Genomic DNA, 22,660 nt, shown 5'->3' with positions numbered 1-22,660 from the left:
GTCTTGTCATTGGAGGAGCATGTTGAGCTTCTCTCCAGCCTTCTTTTAGACCCTGAGACCATCCTGCTCTGAATGAACCCAGCTTTTCATAACTGAGACTCACACACAAGCCCACCAGTACCAAGGCGAGACCAAGGGGTGGAGGAAGGGAGGGGACTCACCAGGAGAGAGCAAGAAGGGCAGTGTAGAGGGCTTTGAGCACTATGACACAGCCGTGTGGTAGATTATTACTCTGTTTTTAATTGTACAAGCAGCATTATAGCAACCACAGAAATACAGTCACTAATTTTTTTAAATCCCCACACTCTTATTCTAATTTTTTTATTTTTCTATTTCCTGTTTATGTTAATATACGTATTTGTATTTTCTGTATAATTGTATCTGATTTTCTTTTCCTATAACTCACCTGAATAACGATCTCAAGCCCCATTTCTACACACAAAGAACCACAAGGAAATTGAGTTTAGCCATTTCCTGGTAAATGTGGTCAAATTCAGTGATTTCTCATTATTTCTGCTCCGTATTCAGTCAGGGTCAAAGTGCTTTCCCTATGTCCTGTTTCCAAAACATCCCCCACCTTGGCGTAGTTGATAAATGGGTCATGGATCTTTAGGCAGATGGCTTCCAGCTCTCAGGCTTGATCTGCCTCAGGCCTCTTCTGGCATCTGCTAAATATAGCTTGGGGGGTGTCTTAGTCATCTAGTGCTGCTATAACAGAAATACCACAAGTGGATGGCTTTAACAAAGAGAAATTTATTCTCCCACAGTCCAGGAGGCTAGAAGTCCTAATTCAGGGTGCCAACTCCAAAGGAAGGCTTTTTCTCTCTCTCCATTCTGGAGGAAGGTCCTTGTCATCAATCTTCTCCTGGTCTAGGAGCATCTTAGTGCAGGGACCCCAGGTCCAAAGGATGCACTCTGCTCCTAGCACTACTTTTTTGATGGTATGAGGTCCCACTGTCTCTTTGCTTGCTTCTCTCTTTTATATCTCAAAAAATATTGAAAAAAACTTAAAACACAACTAATCTTGTAGATTGAGTCCTGCCTCATTAACATCATAGAGGTAGGATTTACAACACATAGGAAAATCACATTAGATGACAAAATGGTGGACAGTCACACAATTCTGGGAATCATGGACTAGCCAAGTTGACAAATATTTTTGGGGTACACAATTCAGTCCATAACAGGGGGCTTCACCACTGGTCTATCAGTTCGTCTTACTGTGGTGGCTTGCATATTGCTGTGATGCTGGAAGCTATGTCATTGGTATTTCAAATACCAGCAAGGTCACCAGTGATGGATGGACAGGCTTCAACAGAGCTTCCAGACTAAGATAGAGCAGAAGGAAGGGCCTGGTGATCTAATCCAAAAATCAGCCAATGAAAACCTTATGGATCAAAACAGAACATTGTCCAATTACCAACCACCACGAAGATGGGGTGGAAGACTAGGCAATGTTTCATTCCATTGTACATAAGGTCACATAAGTTGGAAACAACTCAACAGCAGCTTTCTGCCATCTCTCCTGTACTGCTGCTACCTCCTCTAGGCTGGCGGACTAAACTCAGTGTCTCTCTGGGGCTTCACCTGGAAGTAAGTCTCAGGTCCTCTCTACTCTCAAGTCCCCATGCTTAAGGGGGCAAGGTCTCACCTGTTCTCTGTCTGAAATTCTGCCTGAGGGAGGAAGACAGGGTCCCTGCACTGGAGTCTCACTGGTTTCTCTCTCCACTCCACTCCTCCCTCAGCTCAGATAATTTCTATGTATGTAGTTCCCCCAAATCTAAGAATCTGACATCATTGCGCCTGTTTCTTTTGTGAGGGTTCCACCCTGGGGCAATGCCTATTCATATCTCCAGACCTGGGAAGGAGAAGGAGGGTTAACACATTTAAGGTGAAAAATTAAATATTTCGTAGAATCAGTCTGCTATGTTTGTAGCTCTCTTGTTGGGAACGTCTTAACATTGTACCAGACACATTTTGCTATGGAGCCATCATATAGTCATTTTGACTGGCTGCATTTGGGTGGCTATACCATAATTTAGTTAACCATTCCCCATCACCTTATTACTGAACATTTATTTCCAAATGCTAGCTATTATACATGTTGTTGTTAGGTGCCCTGTTCTTCAGTCTTCCTAATTCTTCCTTATTCATTGTCCAGCTTTTGCATGCATATGAAGCGACTGAAAACACCATGGTTTGGGTCAGGTGTGCCTCAGTCCTTAAAGTGACATCTTTGCTTTTTAACACTTTAAGCAGGTCTTTTGCAGTAGATTTGCCCAATGCAATATGTCATCTGATTTCTTAACTGCTGTTTCCATAGGTGTTAATTTCATATAAAATGAAATCCTTGAGGTTAAATCCATACTGAAGGCTGTAGTCCTCGATCTTCATCATTAAGTGCTTCAAGTCCTCTTCACTTTCAGCAAGGAATGTTATGTCACTGAATAATGCAGGTTAATGAGTCTGCCTTGTTCTTCATGTAGTCCAGCTTCTCTGATTATTTGCTCAGAATACAGATTGAATAAATCTGGTGAAAGGATACAACCCTGACACACACCTTTCCTGACTTTAAACCACGCAGCATCTGCTGGTTCTATTCGAACGACTGCCTCTTGATCTATGTACAGGTTCCTTAGCACAATTACGTGTTCTGGAATTCCCATTCTTGGCACTGTTATCCATAATTTGTTATGATCCACACTGTCGAATGCCTTTACGTAGTCAATAAAACACAGGCAAACACCTTTCTGGTATTCTCTGCTTTCAGCAAGGATCCATCTGACATCAGCAATGATATTCCTAGTTCTACATCCTCTTCTGGATACAGCTTGAATTTCTGGCAGTTCCCTGTCAATGTACTGCTGCAACCACTTTTGAATGATCTTCAGCAAATTTTCACTTGGGTGTGATATTGATGATACTGTTTGATAATTTCCATATTCTGTTGGATGCCCTTTCTTTGGAATAGGCATAAATATGAACCTCTTCCAGTCAGTTGGCCAGGTAGCTGTCTTCCAAATTTTTTGCCATAGGCAAGTGAGCACCTCCAGTGCTGCATGCGTTTGTTGAAACATCTCAATTGTATCTTATCAGTTCCGGGAGCCTTGTTTTATGCCAATGTCTTTATTGCAGCTGGAACCTCTTCTTTCAGAACCATCAGTTGTTGATCATAGGTTACTTCCTGAAATGATTGAATGTCGACTGATTCATTTTGGTACAGTGACTGTGTCCATGCCTTCCATCTTCTTATGATGCTTCCTGCCTTGTTCAATCTTTTGCCTATAGAATTCTTTAATATTGCAACTCAAGCCTTGAATTTTTGTTTCAGTTCTTTCAGCTTGAGAAATGCCTAGTGTGTTCGTCCATTTTGGTTTTCTAACTCCAGGTCTTTGCACATTTCATTATAATACTTTGTCCTCTCTAGCCGCCCTTTGAAATCTTTTGTTCAGCTCTTTTACTTCATTATTTCTTCCATTCGCTTTAGCTACTCTACATTCAAGAGCAAGTTTCAGAGTCTCTTCTGACATCCATTTTGGTCTTTTCTTTCTTTCCTTTTAATGACCTCTTGCTTTCTTCATTTATCATGTCCTTGATGTCATTCCACAGCTCGTCTGACCTTCAGTCATTAGTGTTTAATGCATCAAATCTATTCTTGAGATGGTCTCTAAATTCAGGTAGGATATACTTGTTCGTACTTTGCCTCTCATGGTAATTTTCTTCAGTTTCAAGTTGAACTTGCATATGAGCAATTAATGTTTTGTTCTGCAGTCGGCCTCTAGCCTTGTTTTGACTGATGATACTGAGCTTTTCCATCACCTCTTTCCACCAAAACCAAAACCAAATCCATTGCCATCAAGTTGAGTCTCTTCCCACAGATGTAGTCAGTTTGATTCCTGTGAATTTCATCTGGCGAGGTCCACATGTATAGTCACCATTTATGTTGTTCAAAAAAGTCATTTGCAATGAAGAAGTTGTTGGTCTTGCAAAATTCTGTCATGCAATCTCTGGTGTCATTTCTATCACCAAGGCCACATTTTCCAACTACCAATCCTTCTTCTTTGTTTCCAACTTTCACATTCCAATCGCCAGTAATTATCAATGCAACTTGATTGCATGTTTAATCAATTTCAGACTGCAGAAGTTGGTAAAAATCTTCAATTTCTTCATCTTTGGCCTTAGTGATTGGTGGGTAAATTTGAATAAGTCTTATTAACTGGTTTTCCTTGTAGGCATATGGATATTATCCTATCACTGACAGTGTTGTACTTCAGGATAGATCTTGAAATGTTGTTTTTGATGATGAATGCAACATCATTCCTCTTCAATTTGTCATTCCCAGCATAGTAGACCCTGTCATTTTCTGATTCAGAATGGCCAGTACCAGTCCATTTCAGCTCACTAATACCTAGGATATCATTCCTCATGCATTCCATTTCATTTTAGACGATTTTCAGTTTTCCTAGATTTAGTTAGTGAATTTCAAAATAAAACCTTATTTCACAAGAAGCCTGAGAATGCAATTTTGTAAAATTGTTCTAAAGTGGATGATGAATCAATTGCCTGCATCATGGGTAGTTACCCGTGGCTTGGTGCCCGATTGCTCTTATCTTGCTTTTAAGACCATAAATAATTCTGCACCTTAAAGGCTCAGGTTCTTGCCCTGAGTTGATTGCTATCATTTGCATCACCCTCTGTTCTAAGCAGGGCTTCCAATCGTATTCCAGTTAAAACCCCTGCTGAGAATTTGCATTTCTAACAAGTTCCCAGACAATGCTAATGCTGCTGGTTAGGAACCAATTCTGAGAACCACTAGTAGAGCAGTGGTTCTTAAAATTTATCATACATAAGAGTCACCTGGGGATCATGTTAAACTCTAGATTGTGATTCAGTATATCTGGGGTGGAAATTCAGATTCTCAGTTGGGGTTGAAACCAGAACCATCCTTATAACCAGGGGTTCTAAGCCCTAGTTATAAGGATGCACAGTGTTTCAGAAGGAGATTAGAACCCTCAGCAGCTGGGAACTCTTGTCTTCCTTGGATTGGATCAAGGAAGCCGATTAGATATACTGTCACAGAGAATTTTGCTTCATCGGCTCAAATTTAGCCACAATTTTATGGTCTGAAATTCCAGAGTCCCTTTTTCTACTAACAGTGAAAACCTAAGTCATTTCTGGTCATTGGCCAAACACCGTTTTAAAATTTCATGATTCATCAAGTGCAAAAACTGCTGTATTGAAAAGAGCAGAGGCCTCGATAGGAGACAAGTGAGTTCCGAGAAGAAGGCGATGCTAAATATTCTGGTTCTTACAAAATAAATTTTCAAAAGAATATTTTATCTAAAGATATAAGATCTTGATAGATTATTTCTCAATATTCTGCATACAAACTCTCCATTTTGAGATTACTTTTTCTTTTAAAAAGCACAAGGATAAAATGAAGCCACTTCCTACAAACAGAATCATAAACACCTGGTGTTCAAAACCAGCAATATCACTTCTAAGATTTTTTTCCATCAAATGTGAAAAATGACACGTAAGCATACAAAGCAAAATAGCTATTTTGAAGTAGCAAAGGGTTAGAAACCATCTAAATGCTTATCAGTAGAAAACAAGTTTAAATATCATGGTATAGATATATGGTAGAATACTTTGTAACTTTTTTTTTTTTCTTAATGAGTAACTCTCCATGAACTGATACGGAAGGATTTCCAGGATACACTGTTAAATGATAAAGATAGCATTCAGAATAGAGTCCCTGGATGCTGCAAACAGTTAATGCATTCAGCTGCTAAACAAAAGGTTGGAGGTCCAAGTCCACCCAGAGGAGCCTTGAAAAAACGCCTGGTGATCTACTCCCAAACAATCAGCCATTGAAAACCCTATGGAGCACAGTTCTTCTTTGACACACATGGGGTGGCAGTGAGGCAGAGTCAGCTCCACGGCAACTGAAGAACGTTTGTGTAGAAGAAAAGAATGTACATATGTGGTTTTAAATCCATAGACTATTTCTAAAGGAACGTGGCAGAGACAAGTAACAGGAGCTGCCCTCGGGGAGGGGGCAGGGGGCTGGGAACAAGCAAATGAAAGAGGTGTTTTTTTCACCACATAGTCATCTACCTTTTAAATTTTATACCATGAGTATATATTACCCGGAAACCCTGGTGGCATAGTGGTTAAGTGCTACGGCTGCTAACCGAAAGGTCGGCAGCTCAAATCCACCAGGTGCTCCTTGGAAACTCTATGGGGCAGTTCTACTCTGTCCTTGTAGGGTCGCTATGAGTCGGAATTGACTGCACAGCAACAGGTCTGGTGTATAAAAAAAAAAAATGTATATATTACCCATTAAATATGTAATTTGATTTTTTAAATGTCTTGTGCAGTTAATCTCTTCCCTAAGAGAATTCCCTAGAAATAAACATTTTTCCAGCCTGACCCCATCCTCCCAAGGCCACACCTCATTTTATTTCATTTGAAATAGTACTAAGTGTATACCATGTGCAAGAGTCCTCTGTTGGTCACTGCCAAAAGTAGAAAGACATGTGAAGAGACATCCTGTGCTTCAGAAGAGCATATCACAAACTGAGGCAGCAGACCTGTATATCACTGTTGTATAAAGCAGCAGGGGTGCTGAGCAGACCTTCCAGCCCTGTGCTGGGGGAGCCCAGAGGTGGGAGTAAATCGATTTTGCCTGGAGGATCATGAATGGCTTGACAGGAAGTAGCCTTTAAGCCGACCCCAAAGGATAAGTAGGATTTTGATAGGTAGAGAAAGACATTCCAGGCTAAGCGAGAAGAGGAACCTAGCTTCATAAGTAGAAATGTTGCACCTTTGAGCAAAGCAAGTACAGTCATGCACCACATAACGTCCGTTTGGGGAACATCAGACCACATATATGTCTGTGGGCCCATAAATTCAGAAATCCCGATCAGAGAAAAGGAAGTACCAGACGTAGGAGGGAAAGCAACAGCTTCCTGCATGCAACAAGTGTATCTCATGTCTCTTGCATACAAAGCAACTACACTGCCAAGAGCCCGTTTGTTATTACAAACCATTGTATGTACCTCAGCTTTTTAATATAATGGGCTTTACAGGGATTGGTTCATAACTATAGGTTGTACATAAGCTGAACATTCACAACCCAGGGACTGTCTATACACAATATGGTGTTCTTATAACATCCAAATCGCATAATATCCTATTTCACAGTACGTATCATGGACATTAAGTGATGCGTGACTGTAGTCTCCTGTCACCAGAGTGTGGGGATAATGGATCATAGGGGAAGATGATTCTGGAAAGCCAATTGAGGCCAGATGTTGCCAAATTTTAAGTGCCTGGTTTAATTAAAGTTTTTGATTCTGGCAATGGTACATAGATTAAATATTCTTTCTGTTCTTCTTTTCCATTATCTTGTTTACCATTTAGAGGTACGAGTCTTATCCTCACCAGGCAGAGAACTTTAATAGCTTACATTTTTCCCCCCAATTCAAACTATGTTTGCCATCTAGTGATTAATTCATGCCATTACAACAACCTACTTAAAAATCCTTGTTTCTCAGGGCTGCAGTAATGCTCACAGGCCTCCAGACTCCACTCCCTGCTCATCACTTCTGCCCTGAACCTCACTTTTCATGGACATCTAACTACATCGACATTCAGCAACCTCAGAAATAAAATCTGACCCGTCAGGGAGTGATAATAATATTTACATGAAAGAAAAACATAAGTGTTTAGAAGAAAAGAGCATTAGAAAGCATTATGAGAAGATTTAAGTAGGATCAGATTTGAAAATTAACCCCGAGCAGCACCTCTCAGATGCTCTGGCGAGATTCCTCGACTGTAACGGATACTGCAGTTTATTTCCAGGCTGTCGCTTCTTGCTGTGTGTCTTATAAACAGAGACAAGGACTTTATTAGCTTTTGCCTCCAAATAGGTTGTACCTGTTTGAATATAATTCTCCAAATGTCTGGCTGTCTGGATGCAGGTCAAAGTAGGGAGCCACACTTTCTTCATGTATCCTTATATCATGGAGTGGAATTCCTTTTCCTTAAAAGCTTGTAATTAAACAGCTGGGAGAGCGGGCCAGAAAATATTGTGTTATATGTGCCTGGGATTTAAAAATAAACATCCGTCACTCAGAATTCTTAAAAGGCCCCGAATAACATTTTGCTGCTGAAATATCAGAGTTTCTAAATAGAGACAACTTTTTTTTTTAATTGTGGTTAGTATAATGCATTGCCTTGAAGTCGATTCTGACTCATAGCGACCCTACAGGACAGAGTAGAGCTGCCCCATAGGGTTTCCAAGGAGTGGTTGGTGGATTCGAACTGCTAACCTTTATAACAAAACATTTGCCATTTCAACGTTTTTTTAGAGGTACGATTCAGTGACGTTGTGTCCATCACGTTGTACAGTCATCACCACTATCTGTTTCCAAATGTTTCCATTGTTCTTAACAGAAGCTCAGTGTCCCCTAAGTAACAATTTTCTCTTTCCCGCCCTCTACCATTCCTCCCGCCTCTGACCCCCACCCCAACCCCCCATAACCACTAATAAACTTTGCTCTCTATATATTTGTCTATTCTAGATATTTCATGTATGTGAGATCATACAATATTCCATGTTGGTTGTAGCATGTATTAGGACCTCATTTTGCTTTAAGTTATGACTTCTGTGTTGGTAAATATACTGAGTTCAGTCTGCATTTTTGCTCCTAAGATGTAGGCTGTGGGAACTCATTTACTCAACAATTTAAAACTGAGTGCCTAGTGTTCACCAGGCTCTGAGCTAGGGACTATGGATAAACTCGTTAAAGGCATGACTATTATGATAATGCCTTTTTAAACCTTTGTAATAACCCCGTTCCATTGGAATTCAAGCAAGAGGTCCTCACCCTGAATTATGTCCTGTGGAGGTTCACGTATGGAGAGACAGTGAGCACAATTCCCACCTTACTGCCAAGTGCAGCTTATTTTTTTCAAGTTTCTATGAATTGCTAGCTTAGATAACAGCTTCTGGCCTCTAATCCAACAGGAAGCCCTGAGATGTGATAGAATGTATTATAGGAAGTCATTTGCTCATCTCTAAAACCAGGTGAACTGCTTGGATGGCATTTTAAACAGCTGTTTTATCTCTTTTGGGTGAATCTCTCTGCATTTGACTTTTGCAGGGAAAGCCAGAGATACCGGGTGTATGTTGTGATACCGCTCCTGCCAGGGTTTGAAGGAGACATTTCAACCGGTGGAGGAAACGCGTTACAAGCAGTAATGCATTTCAACTACAGGTACCAAAATTCTAAATGGCCTGTTCTGAGCCTTTAGTCGGCTGTGGACGTGAGCTGGTGAAGGGAATGGCAGAGTGGACGTGAACTGGTGAAGGGAATGGCAGTGCTTCTCCATATCCATTCAGCAGAACTCTGAACAAATGAGCGCTCCTCATTTTTCTTCAGAACCTTGGCCTGTTAACTAGTTGATAAAATAAAAATGAAGTCTAAAATCATAAATAGTGGTCCTAGGACACGTGGGAAATGTAAAAGAACTAAAATATTAATCCCTCTTTAGTATTCATGGCCCATTTTATGTATATACATACACGTAACATATGTATACACACACACATATATGTACAGAGAGTACATCTTTTGCCTATTACGGTGTGTGAGAATTTTAGCTGTGCTTTGGTCTATACACATGGATTGAAGATTTGCCCATTTCTAAAGCTATCTGATTTATAACATGTCAAACAGTATTTAAAGCACTGCCATAAAGTTTAATTGGATTTTATCTGCTTCATTTGCCATTCTAATATTATTTTTGGAATGTCGTCAATTGTAATTATTTTCTATGACTATTTTCTTGGGCTTGAACCAACTGAATGAAATAACATGCTTGGCTTTTGTTCAGTAACCAAAACTATAACCTTTTATTATGCAAAACATCTCTATTTGCTGGTGTCCTCTTTAATAATATCGACATTTCCCAGGCATAAATATATTTTTGATTACTTTCATAGAGCAAGCAGATAGAGCATAGACCTTTTGATTTTGTCAGTCTCTGTCATCCCTCAAGTGTTATCAGAGCCTAGAGAAACAAAACTCACTAACAGAGTCAGTTATTTGAGGCTATGTTTTTCACTTTCAAGCGGGTTTTGCTGATTTTACGGAGACAGGCCAGGTATAATTGTTCCTTAAATTTCTAAATTACTCTAAGTGTTTGCCCTTTTCACCTCTGAAAGCAATGTGACTCTGAAAGTATTCACTATTGAGGCATTCTAAATTTAACTTTGCTGTCACCAAATTTTCTAAGAGGGAAAGTTTATTCATAGCCCATCTTTTTTCATTGGCTTCTCTTTCTGAAGTCTCACATTAATTTTGTAACTTTTCAACTTTCCCATCTCAAAACAACTACTTTGCCCCATCGATAACATTATAAAAGGGTTACTTATATCGTTTTTTAGCTTTTGAAAATATATGTAACATCTTTCTCATAGAACAAAATAAAAAGTGCTTCTCATAGAAGCACTTGTTTTTACTTGAGTTAGGATTATACCCACTGATATTTGTAATTGGGATTGGTTGTTTTGAAACCTCCATAATTGTTTCTTTCCTTTAAATGTTTTCAGAACCATATGCAGAGGAGAAAATTCCATCCTTGGACAGTTAAAAGCAGAGAGTAAGTAGCTGTTTCTCTCTTCCTCCATGGTTATTCTTTTAATATGACATTAAGGTATCAGAAATAATGTTTTCATAGTGTGATTACAGAATTCTATTCACAAAAGGTGTCCCATAAAATATCTGACAGAGATATATTATTTATTCTTATTAAATTGCCCAAACCAGTGTTCAGATGAAGACACTAAGACTTGAGAGGCATAGGTAGAACAAAAAGAGAGTGGTTTCATATACATAAATATATATATACAGATATGTACTTATGTATATAAATTATAAAACCACTCTTTTTTATATACATACTTTTTAATTATCTATTAAGCTATAGTCATTGTTTGGATAATAAGTGAGATTTGTAAGGTAACTCACAAAGACCCTGTATGTGTATTATCCTCTCATCCTTCCCCATCATCCTGGACAGTAGAAAGGACAGGTGTCATCTCTGCTTCAAAGGTGGGAAACAAGTGCTGCAAGGTTAACAGGTATTTATGTACCCACCTGCATATACAGGGTACTTACAACACTTTCTTATATTTATGGAAGGAAACCAATTATATACCCATTTTGCCACCAGTAACATTTGACTAACCTTTAAGAATATCATATTAGAGGTAGATAAACAATAATTTTTTTTTTAAATCACACTACTACCTTTCACTTCTCTATTTCTTCATACTTTTCAAATATCTTCTTAATTGATCCTCCTCTGTAACTCTTGGCTACAATATAATGTAACTATGGATTTACTTATTTACATCTCCCTGAAGTGACCCTAAGTGCAGCACATAGTAGGTGCTCAGTAATGGTGTATAACCCTGTGTGACATGTATGGGTGATTCCACAAGAATTACTCTGGGCTAACAGCATTCTTTAATGAAAATGGAAAAACTAATCTCCAACTTTATATGGAAAGGAGGAAGGCCTGAATAGCTAAAGCGATATTGAAGAAGAACAAAGCAGGAGGTCTCACGCTTCCTCATCTCAAAACTTACTATACAACCATGATAATCAAAACAGCCTGGAACTGGTTCGATTACAGACACATAGAACAATGGAATAGAATGGAAAGCCCAGAAGTAAACCCATCCATTTATGGGCAGCTGATCTTTGACAAAGGGTCAAAGTCCATTCAGTGAGGAAGAAACAGTCTCTTTAACAAATGGCAGTGGCAAAACTGTATATATATATATATATATATATATATATATATATATATATATATATACACGTGTGCAGAAAAATGAAATAGGATCCATTCTTCACACATTCCACAAAAACTAACTCAAAATGGATCAAAGACCTAAAAATTAAAACTATAAAGTTCCTGGAAGATGACAGAGGATCAAAACTAGGGGACTTAATTTTCAGCATAAATAGCCTATCAAACAAAACTAAAAGTGCACAAACAACAGAAGATAAATTAGGTAACTGGGATCTCCTAAAAATTAAATACTTAATATGCTCATCAAAATACTTTACCAAGAGTGTAAAAAGAGAAACTACAGAATGGGAAAAAAAATCTTTGCAATGACATATCTAATAAGGTTCTAATTTCTAAAATATAGAAAACTTCAACAACTCAACAAAAAAGACAAACAGTCCAATCAAAAAAATGGGCAAAGGACATGAACAAACACTTCACCAAAGAAGACATTCGGTTGGCCAACAAATACATGAAAAGATGCCCACGATAATTAGACATTAGAGAGATGCAAATCAAGACTGCAATGAGATACCATCCCACCCTTGCAAAAATGGCAATGATCAAAAAAAAAAAAAAAGAATAAATGCTGGTGAGGTTGTGGGGGGATTAGAACTCTTATACACTGCTGGTGGGGATTGTGTGATGGTACAGCCACTATGGAAAATGGTATGGTGCTTTCTCAAAAAGCTGGAAATAGAAATACCTTCTATCCACCAGTTCTACTCCTAGGTGTATATCCTAGAGATACAAGAGCAGTGATATGAATAGACATGTGTGTACCTATGTTCGCTGTGCATTATTCACAATAGCAGAAAGATGGAAACAACCTAAGTGCCCATGCATACAATGGGATAGTACTACTGTAAAGAATAATGAGGAGTCCACAAAACCTCTTATAACATGGGTGAACCTGGAGGATATTATGCTGAGTGAAATAAGCCAATCACAAAAAGACACTAAGAAGTGCAAGTACATGAGAAAAAGGGGTAATTTCAGTAAATGCTATAACATATACAATTTTACAACAACAATAAAAACAAACCAAAAATATACGTGTGCTTACATAGGTAGATATGGATGCAACAATGTACAGAAAGGCACATGCAAGCAAATGGACATGCATTTATAGGTGTATCTGTAGACACATGTATATACACATTAGTGTGTTGCACATGGGGCCCTAGTAGTAGAGTAGTTAAGAGCTCGGCTGCTAACCAAAAGGTCAGCAGTTCAAATCCACCAGCCTCTCTGTGGAAACCCTATGGGGCAGTTCTGCTCTGTCCTATGGGTCATTATGAGTCAGAATTGACTTGCCGGCAATGGGTTTACTTTTAGTTTGGTGCTGCATATATCCACATTTATAGCAAACCACAAAGGGGGCACAGTTGCAGGGACTTCCTAGACATATCCAAACAACTCGTTGGGATTGGTTTACTGAGTCATAAGGCTTGGAACCATAGTCTCAGGGGACAACTTAGTCAATTGGCCTACCATAGTTCACAAAGATAATGTTCTGTATCTGAGTTTGGTGAGTACTGTCTGGGGTCTTAAAAGCTTGCAGGTGGCCATCTAACATACAACTATCGGTCTCTACTTGCATGGAGCAAAAGAGAATGAAGGAAGTCAATGGCTCAAAGAAAAAACTAGTCCACAGGACTAACACCCAATACGAATCACAACCTCTTCTAACCTGAGATCAGAACTAGATGGTGCCTGGCTACCACTACCAACCATTGTGACCAGGCATACGATAGAAGGTTCTAGATAGAATGGGAGAAGAATGTAGAACAAAACTCAAATTCCTAAACAAGGCCAGACCTATTGGACTGATAGAGACTAGAGGACTTCCCGAGACTATCACCCTAAGATACCCTTTGAACTTGGAATTGAAGCTATTTCTGCAGGTCACCTTTCAGCCAACTAATAGATTGGTTTATAAAATAAACAATATCACCTGTGAGTAACGTGCTTCTCTAAACAATTAACTATATGAGACCAAACGGTCAGACAACATTTACGCAAAAGCAAAGATAAGAAGGCAAGGAGGGGAAGGGAAGCTAGATCAACAGAAACAGAACAGAGTGGAAATAATGAGAATGCTGCCACGTTGTAAAAATTGTAACGAAATGCAAGAAACAAGCTGTATAAGAATTGTTAACTTAAAACTTACAGTTTTTGCTGTGTAAACTTTCACCTAAAACACAATAAAATATTATTTTTTAAAAAAGGTAACCCCAAAGTCAGCAACAAAGAAGTAATTTTCTTAGTGCTAAGTTTTCAATGTAATAATGACTAATGAAACAAACTGCTTAAGAAAAAAAAAAAGCTGAAACTAGACCCAAGTGGCCTCATCTCTAATTCAGGTTGGATCCAAATTTTTAAGAAGGCTAGAAAGATTAGATTTTATCCAGAGGAGAAGATAAAGTTAGTGGAAGCTACTGAGCTCTGAAGTGAACTCATTAAAGTGGTACTGTATAAAATTCACTTACTGTTGGTAAGCCAGGTAGAGGAGAAGGATAATGGTACAGGGATAATGGAAAAGGAGGGTCATGTGTGAATAAGACTGTGAAAGAAGATTTGAGAGGATGTAGGAGCATCCCAGAAATACATGGTGGGTTTTACATCTAAAACTCAATCAACACAATACAACATATTAATAGAATTAAGGAAAAAAACACACACACATTGTCATCTCAGTAGACACAGAAAAAAGCATTTTATGCAATCCAACACCCTTCCTTTCATGATTAAAAAAAAAAAAAAAAAACAGCAAACTAGGAATAAAGGAAATTTGCTTGACCTGATAAAGGGCATTTACAAAAATCCCAGAGCTGACATCATAGTTAATGGTGAAAGACTGGAAGCTCCTCCCCAACAAAATGAGGATGTCTGCTCTCACCATTATTATTCAACACTAGTGGAGGTTCCAGGCAGAGCAGCTGGGCAAGAAAAAGAAATAAAAGGCATCTAAATTGGAAAGGAAAGAGTAAAGCTATCTCTATTCACAGATGACATAGTCTTGTGTATAGAAGATCCTAAGGAACACACACACACACACACACAATTAGCACAAATCAACCAGTTCAGCAAGACTGCAGCATACAAAATCAATATACAAAAATCAATTTCATTTAGAAAAGCATCAAAAAGAATAAAATACTAGGAATAAATTTAACAGAAGTAGTGCAAGATTTGCACTATACTGAAAATTACAAAATATCATTGAAACAAAGATATAAATAAATGGAAAGAAATTCCATGGTCATGATTTAAAACAATTAACATTGTTAAGATGGCAATATTTCCCAAATGGATTAAACACAAACCCTATCAAAATCCTAGCTGCCTTTTTGCAGAAAATGACAAGCTGATTCTAAAATTCATGTGTAAATTCAAGGAACTCAGAATAACCCAAAGAATCTTGAAAAAGAAGAATAGCACTGGAGGATTCACTCTTCTCAACTTCAAAAATCACTACAAAGCTACAATAATCAAAACAGTATTGTACTGGCATAAGGAAAGGCATATAGATCAGTGGAATAGAATTGAGAATCCAGACAAAACTTATATTTATGGTCAACTGAACTTCAACAAAGGTTTGAAGATATTCATTGGAGAATGAATAGTCTTTTCAACAAATGATGCTGGGACAGCTGGATATCCACGTGCAGAAGAATGAAATTGGATCCCTACCTTATACCATACATAAAATTAACTCAAAATAGATAAAATATCTAAATGTAAGAGATTAAACTATAAAACTTTCAGAAGAAAGCATAGAATTAATTCTGTTACCTTACATTCAGCAAAGTTTCTGAGATTTTACACCAAAAACAAAAACGTAAAAACAGATAAATTGTTCCACTACCCTAAAAATGCCCTGTGCTGCAGCTATTCCTCCCTCCCTAAAAAAAAAAAAATTTTTTTTTCACCCCAAATGCCTGGCAACCACTGATCTTTTTACTGTCATTATTAAAAAAAAAAAAAAAAAAAAGTTGCTGTCTAGTCAATCCCAACACATAGTGACTTTATAGGACAGAGTAGAACTGCCCCCTAGGGTTCCTGAGGCTGTAAATCTTTACAGGATGAGACTGCCACATCTTTCCCCCATGGAGCAGCTGGTGGGTTCAAACCACCAACCTTCCAGTTAGCAGCCTGGTGCTTAACCACTGCACCACCCGGGCTCCTACTGTTTCTATAGTTTTACCTTTTTTCCAGAATGTCACATGGTTAGTTTGTAGCTGTTTCAACTTGGCTTCTTTTACTTAGTAATATGTTTAAGGTTCCTCCATGTCTTTTAGTAGCTTAATAGCTCATTTCTTTTTAGTACTGAATAACACTCCAATTATATGAATATACCACACAGTTTGTTTATCCATTCACCTATTGAAAGACATTGAAACTATTCTGTATGATATTGTAATGGTGGACATATGACATTATGCTTCTGTCAAAATCCATGAAGCTAACAGCACAAAGAGGGAACACTAAAGTAAACTATGGACTTTAGTTAATAGTGTTATTGTTGTTAAGTACCATCAAGTTGATTTTCAACTCATAGCAACCCCATGGAGCAGAGTAGAACTTCCCTATAGCGTTTTCTAGGCTGTAAATCTTTATGGAAGCAGACTGCCACATCTTTCTTCCGTGGAGCACCTGGTGGGTTCGAACCGCTGACCTTTCAGTTAGAAGCTGAGCGCTTAACCACTCTGCCACCAGGGCTCCTATTTAGTTAATAGCAGTGCCTGAATATTGGTTCATCAGTTATAACGAATGTACCAGGCAAATGTGAGATATTAATAGTAGAAGAAACGATGTGTCAAGGGAGAGCGATTGTATGTAAGTTCTCTGCATTTCTGCACAATTTTTCTGTGAATCTAAAACTGCCCTAAGAAATAATGCCTATTGAAACTAGATAAATTGGATTTTATCAAAAATAAAAATGTTTGTACTTCAAAGGATACTACCAAGAAAGTGGGGGAAAAACAGAATGTGAGAAAATATTTGTAAACCATATAACTTATAAAGGACTAGTATACAGAATATATAGAGAACTCTTGTACCTCAACAATAAAAAGACAAATAAACCCATTTTAAAATGTCTATTCAGGGGATTTGAATAGACATTTCTCCAAAGAAGATATACACATGGCCAATAAGCACAGGAAAAGATGCTCAATATTATTAGTCATTGGCAAAACGCAAATAAAAACCAAATGAGATTACTTTCCAACCACTAGGATGACTAGAATAAAAAAATATAGACGATAGCAAGGGTTGGCAAGAATTTGGAGAAATTAAAATTACATTGCTGGTGGGGATACAAAACAATGCAGCTACTTTGGAAGACAGTCTGGCAATTCCTCAAAAAGTTAAACATCAAGTTACCGTACGGCCCAGCTGTTCCACTCCTTGGTGTATACCCAAGAGAAATGAAAACATGCCCACACAAAAACTTGCACGTGAATGTTCACAGCAGCATTACTCTTAGTAGCGAAAAAATACAAACAACTCTAGTGTCCAGTGACTGATGACTGGCTAAATAAAATGTAGTACATCTATATCCATACAATGAAATATTATTCAGACATAAAAAGGATTGAAATAGTGATTCATACTACAACATGGATGAACCTTGAAAACATTGTGCTAAGTGAAAGGTGCCAGACAAAAAAGGTGAAATGTCCAGAGTAGGCAAATCTGTGGAGAGAAAGTAGATCAAGGTGGGCTGGGAGGAAGGTGTAATGTGGAGTGACTCAGGTGGGTGGGATTTCCTTTGGGGTTGATGAAAATGAGACAGTGGTCTCAGCTCTGTAAAACACCACTGAATTGTACAATTTAAAAAGGTGAATTTTATGGTGTATTAATTTTTAAATTATCTGGAACCATTAATAAATAGTAAATTAAGCTTTTGGTACATGTACATAATATTTAAAAAAATTAAGTGTACATATATTGGTGTTGGTTGTTTAATAATTTTTCACTGATGGTATGCTCAATCTAAAAACCTTTAGGAACAGCTTGAGACAGAAGGCATGCACATCACCAATAACAAACGTTGCTGAAAATTGTATCTAATTATATCCAGGACAGAGATTTACCAGAGCACAATCCCTGTTTCCATTTTCTAATGGCTTAAAATGAGAATGACAGCGAATGAGTAACTCTATAAAAGACATATTGATAAAACAGAATCAGGAAAGCCATTCAGTGCTGGCAGTTGGCTTGTAAAAAATGCAAAGGTGAGGTCATAAAAGAACAAAATGTCAAATCAAATCAAATTCAGTTTCTCAACCATAGAAATGTCCTGGACTTATTATAAAGCATTTCCTTTGACTCTGGGCCCTTGTCCTGCCTTTGCCTATTCAAGGGGGAAAATTGGATTTTAACACAAGAAGTAATTTCACAGCTAAGCCCTCTTATGAAAAGATTTCAGAGTACCCAGGGAAGAAGTCAAAATCAGGCATCTCAGTGGGGAAAACATTCATATTCTAAAGATGGAGAGAACAGATTACTGACACAGTGCCCTTTCTGAGCTACAGTGTTGTATTGTTGGTTTTGTTTTTGTAAACGTGTGGTGGGTTTTAAATACATGTACCAGCTAAGCTCTAATTGGATAGAGAAATGCAGTCATGCTACTACTGTTTCAGTTATTTAGAAATAACAAAACTGCTTCTATGACTATGTTAAAATTCCTGGAAAGAAAACCGGCCCCTGTTAGGGCATAATTATTTGATATTCCAACCTTTAGGGGTTTAATGTTTGTTTTGAAGTCTTTCTTTATATTTTATTATAATTTTCGTGAATTTTAGCATTTTAGCAGCCAATTTAGTATAATTTAACACAAAGGTCAGAGGATTTTAATCAAGATTAGAAATATTCATGTACCAAGTGCTATAAGTTTTTAAGTATCAAGTCTAACACAAATCTTGAAGCCCTTTCATGAAATTTCCTTATAAACATGAGAAGTCCGGTGTATCGAATTCTCTTGTTGTGCCGTACACACACACACACACACTGATGTTCATGATAGATATATCCCTGCGGCCTACATACATCTCCAGATTCCCAAATATCTCTGTTATGTATTGAATATATCCCCCCCTCAAAAGGTAGAAGTCCAAAACCCTGTCCCTGTAAATATGACCCTGATTGGAAATAGGGGTTTTCTTTTATTATGGTAAGGAGGCCATATCAGAGTGAGGTGGGTCCTAAATCTGATCACTTCTGAGTGATGTCTCATAAAAGAGTAGAACAGACACATGCACACAGAGGGACGACAGATGCCATGTGAGAATCGTCTACAAAGCAAAGGAACGCCATGATCGTCAGTGGACAGCAGAAACTAGGAAAGAGGACCCACAGAAGGAATCATCATGGCTGAAACCTTGATTTGGGCTTTCAACCTCCAGAACTGTGAGAAAATAAATTTCTGGTCCTTAAAGCTACCCACTTGTGGTAATTTTTTGTTAGGACAACACTAGGTAACAAAGACAGCCTCCATGACATAATCTGGAAACATCTGTGATACCTTCTCCACCAATTGCTCCATAGTAATGCTTACATACTTTCCGGACTTTATCATATCTTTTTCAAAAAGCACTTATTTACTCAGTACATCCTCATACCACAAGTGAACGCATTCTTTCAACATCACCAACTTGGTGTTTCTTATTTGTTAAGCCAGTTTTCTTCACAGAATAAAGTATTTATGAAAACAGCTTCACAACGTGCATTTTCTTCTCTCCATGTAAAGTGCGTGATGGATTCATTCACCTCAGAGCTGGGCGCCACCATTGCATTTCGTAGTTTACGCCTCAATTCATCCGAAGTGTCCGCTTTCTAGCTAGGAGCCATCATCTTTCTTTTAAGTTCTGTTGCTGGTGCCAATGGCTAGCTTTCTTCTCAAGACCAGTTTTTTTTTTTTTAATTAACTTTTATTGAGCTTCAAGTGAACGTTTACAAATCAAGTCAGTCTGTCACATATAAGTTTATATACACCTTACTCCGTACTCCCACTTGCTCTCCCCCTAATGAGTGAGCCCTTCCAGTCTCTCCTTTCGTGACAATTTTGCCAGCTTCCAACTCTCTCTATCCTCCCATCCCCCCTCCAGACAGGAGATGCCAACACAGTCTCAAGTGTCCACCTGATATAATTAGCTCACTCTTCATGAGCATCTCTCTCCTACCCTCTGTCCAGTCCCTTTCATGTCTGATGAGTTGTCTTCGGGGATGGTTCCTGTCCTGTGCCAACAGAAGGTTTGGGGACCATGACCGCCGGGATTCCTCTAGTCACAGTCAGACCATTAAGTCTGGTCTTTTTATGAGAATTTGGGGTCTGCATCCCACTGATCTCCTGCTCCCTCAGGAGTTCTCTGTTGTGCTCCCTGTCAGGGCAGTCATCGATTGTGGCCGGGCTCCAACTAGTTCTTCTGGTCTCAGGATGATGTAGGTCTCTGGTTCATGTGGCCCTTTCTGTCTCTTGGGCTCTTAGTTGTCCTGTGACCTTGGTGTTCTTCATTCTCCTTTGCTCCAGGTGGGTTGAGACCAATTGCTGCATCTTAGATGGCCGCTTGTTAGCATTTAAGACCCCAGATGCCACATTTCAAAGTGGGATGCAGAATGTTTTCATAATAGAATTATTTTGCCCATTGACTTAGAAGTCCCCTTAAACCATGGTTCCCAAACCCCCGCCCTTGCTCCGCTGACCTTTGAAGCATTCATTTTATCCTGGAAACTTCTTTGCTTTTGGTCCAGTCCAATTGAGCTGACCTTCCATGTATTGAGTGTTGTCTTTCCCTTCACCTAAAGCAGTTCTTATCTACTAATTAATCAGTAAAAAACCCTCTCCTTCCCTCCCTCCCTCCCCGCCTCGTAACCACAAAAGTATGTGTTCTTCTCAGTTTATACTATTTCTCAAGATCTTATAATAGTGGTCTTATACAATATTTGTCCTTTTGCCTCTGACTCATTTCGCTCAGCATAATGCCTTCCAGTTTCCTCCATGTTATGAAATGTTTCACAGATTCGTCACTGTTCTTTATCGATGCATAGTATTCCATTGTGTGAATATACCACAATTTATTTACCCATTCATCCGTTGATGGACACCTTAGTTGCTTCCAGCTTTTTGCTATTGTAAACAGAGCTGCAATAAACATGGGTGTGCATATATCTGTTTGTGTGAAGGCTCTTGTTTCTCTAGGGTATATTCCGAGGAGTGGGATTTCTGGGTTGTATAGTAGTTCTGTTTCTAACTGTTTAAGATAACGCCAGATAGATTTCCAAAGTGGTTATACCATTTTACATTCCCACCAGCAGTGTATAAGAGTTCCAATCTCTCCACAGCCTCTCCAACATTTATTATTTTGTGTTTTTTGGATTAATGCCAGCCTTGTTGGAGTGAGGTGGAATCTCATCGTAGTTTTAATTTGCATTTCTCTAATGGCTAATGATCGAGAGCATTTTCTCATGTATCTGTTAGCTGCCTGAATATCTTCTTTAGTGAAGTGTGTGTTCATATCCTTTGCCCACTTCTTGATTGGGTTGTTTGTCTTTTTGTGGTTGAATTTTGACAGAATCATGTAGATTTTAGAGATCAGGCGCTGGTCGGAGATGTCATAGCTGAAAATTCTTTCCCAGTCTGTAGGTAAGACCAGTTTTTATAAATAAAATTTTTTATCACTTTTAAAGAGTTATTACGTAGGCAAGGAGGAGTGGGAAGTAGTATGGGCTGTGGGCTGTGAGGCATGCTCACTCTCCAGCCAATTGCCTTGCTATGGAATGACACAAATCTGTACCTTAGAAAGTTACAAATTATTTCATGTCTTAAACCTTCGGGTTGCTAACCAAGAATCAGTCTCACTAATCTTAAGAAACAAGCCAAAAAAAAAAAACTTTCATTTTTAAATAATTTATAAAAGACTTTCTAGGAGGTGCCACATACCCTTCAGCCTAATTCCCAAAATATTAACATTTTACCCTATTTGTTTTCATTTTGGTTTTTTTTCTGAACCATTTGGGAATGAGTTACAGCCATGATTTACCTCTAAATACTTAAGTGGGTACTTCCAAAAGAAACGAAAAGGACAAGGACAATATCTCAATCAAGAATAGTTTGATTATCAAAATAAATGAAACTAACATTGATATCATACTATTATCAAGTCTATAGATCTCATTGAAATTTTGTCATTGTCTTAAAAATGTCCTTTATGGCAAAATGGAAAAAAACTGTTTGGTTTTTTTTTTTCTTTCCGGCTCAAGGTTCAATCCAAAATCATGTCTTGAATTTAGTTGTCATGTCTTTTTAGTTTCCTTTAATCTGGAATAGTTCCTCATTATTATTTTTTTTTTGGGGGGGGGGGAGCTTTCATGATCTTGATATTTTGGGAGTTATTTTGTAGAATTTCCCTCAGTTTGGGTTTGTCTGTTTTTCCTCATGATTATATTCAGGTTATGCATTTTCTACAGTGACACCACACAAGTGACATTGTGTTCTTAGAGCAGCGTGTCAGGAGGAACATGACACTGATTTGTCTCCCTTAAAGAAAGTAGTGTCTGCCAGCTTTCTCTACTATAAAGTTACTATTTTTCCCTTAGGAAGATACTTTGGATAGTTGCCAAATGTTGATTTTCTAATTCCATTATTCTATATTTTAGCTCCTTCTACATTTACTAGTTTTTTCTAAATTTGTTGGTCGAAACTCTACCATAAGGGGAGTTCTTCCTTCTTCAACATTTGTTTATATCAGTATGACTCATGAATTCTTATTTTATTCAA

The 22,660-nt window shown here is 38.2% G+C and overlaps 1 protein-coding gene across 5 annotated transcripts in view; it reads left to right on the top strand.

The window, feature by feature from the left end:
• The window catches only part of PLD1 (phospholipase D1), a 230,693-nt gene that overhangs the window by 181,774 nt on the left and 26,259 nt on the right, over nucleotides 1-22,660 (top strand). For all 5 annotated transcript variants that reach the window (XM_010596030.3, XM_023555502.2, XM_064275473.1 and 2 more), the window contains 2 exons: nucleotides 9,174-9,287; nucleotides 10,625-10,674. In XM_010596030.3, coding sequence (XP_010594332.1) covers nucleotides 9,174-9,287; nucleotides 10,625-10,674 — 164 coding nt within the window. The remainder of the gene's footprint in view (nucleotides 1-9,173; nucleotides 9,288-10,624; nucleotides 10,675-22,660) is intronic.

This window comes from Loxodonta africana, chromosome 23 (assembly GCF_030014295.1).
Source record: "Loxodonta africana isolate mLoxAfr1 chromosome 23, mLoxAfr1.hap2, whole genome shotgun sequence".
Lineage (NCBI taxonomy): Eukaryota > Metazoa > Chordata > Mammalia > Proboscidea > Elephantidae > Loxodonta > Loxodonta africana.
Note: the sequence above shows the minus strand (reverse complement) of the source record. Positions and strands in the feature narration are given on the sequence as shown.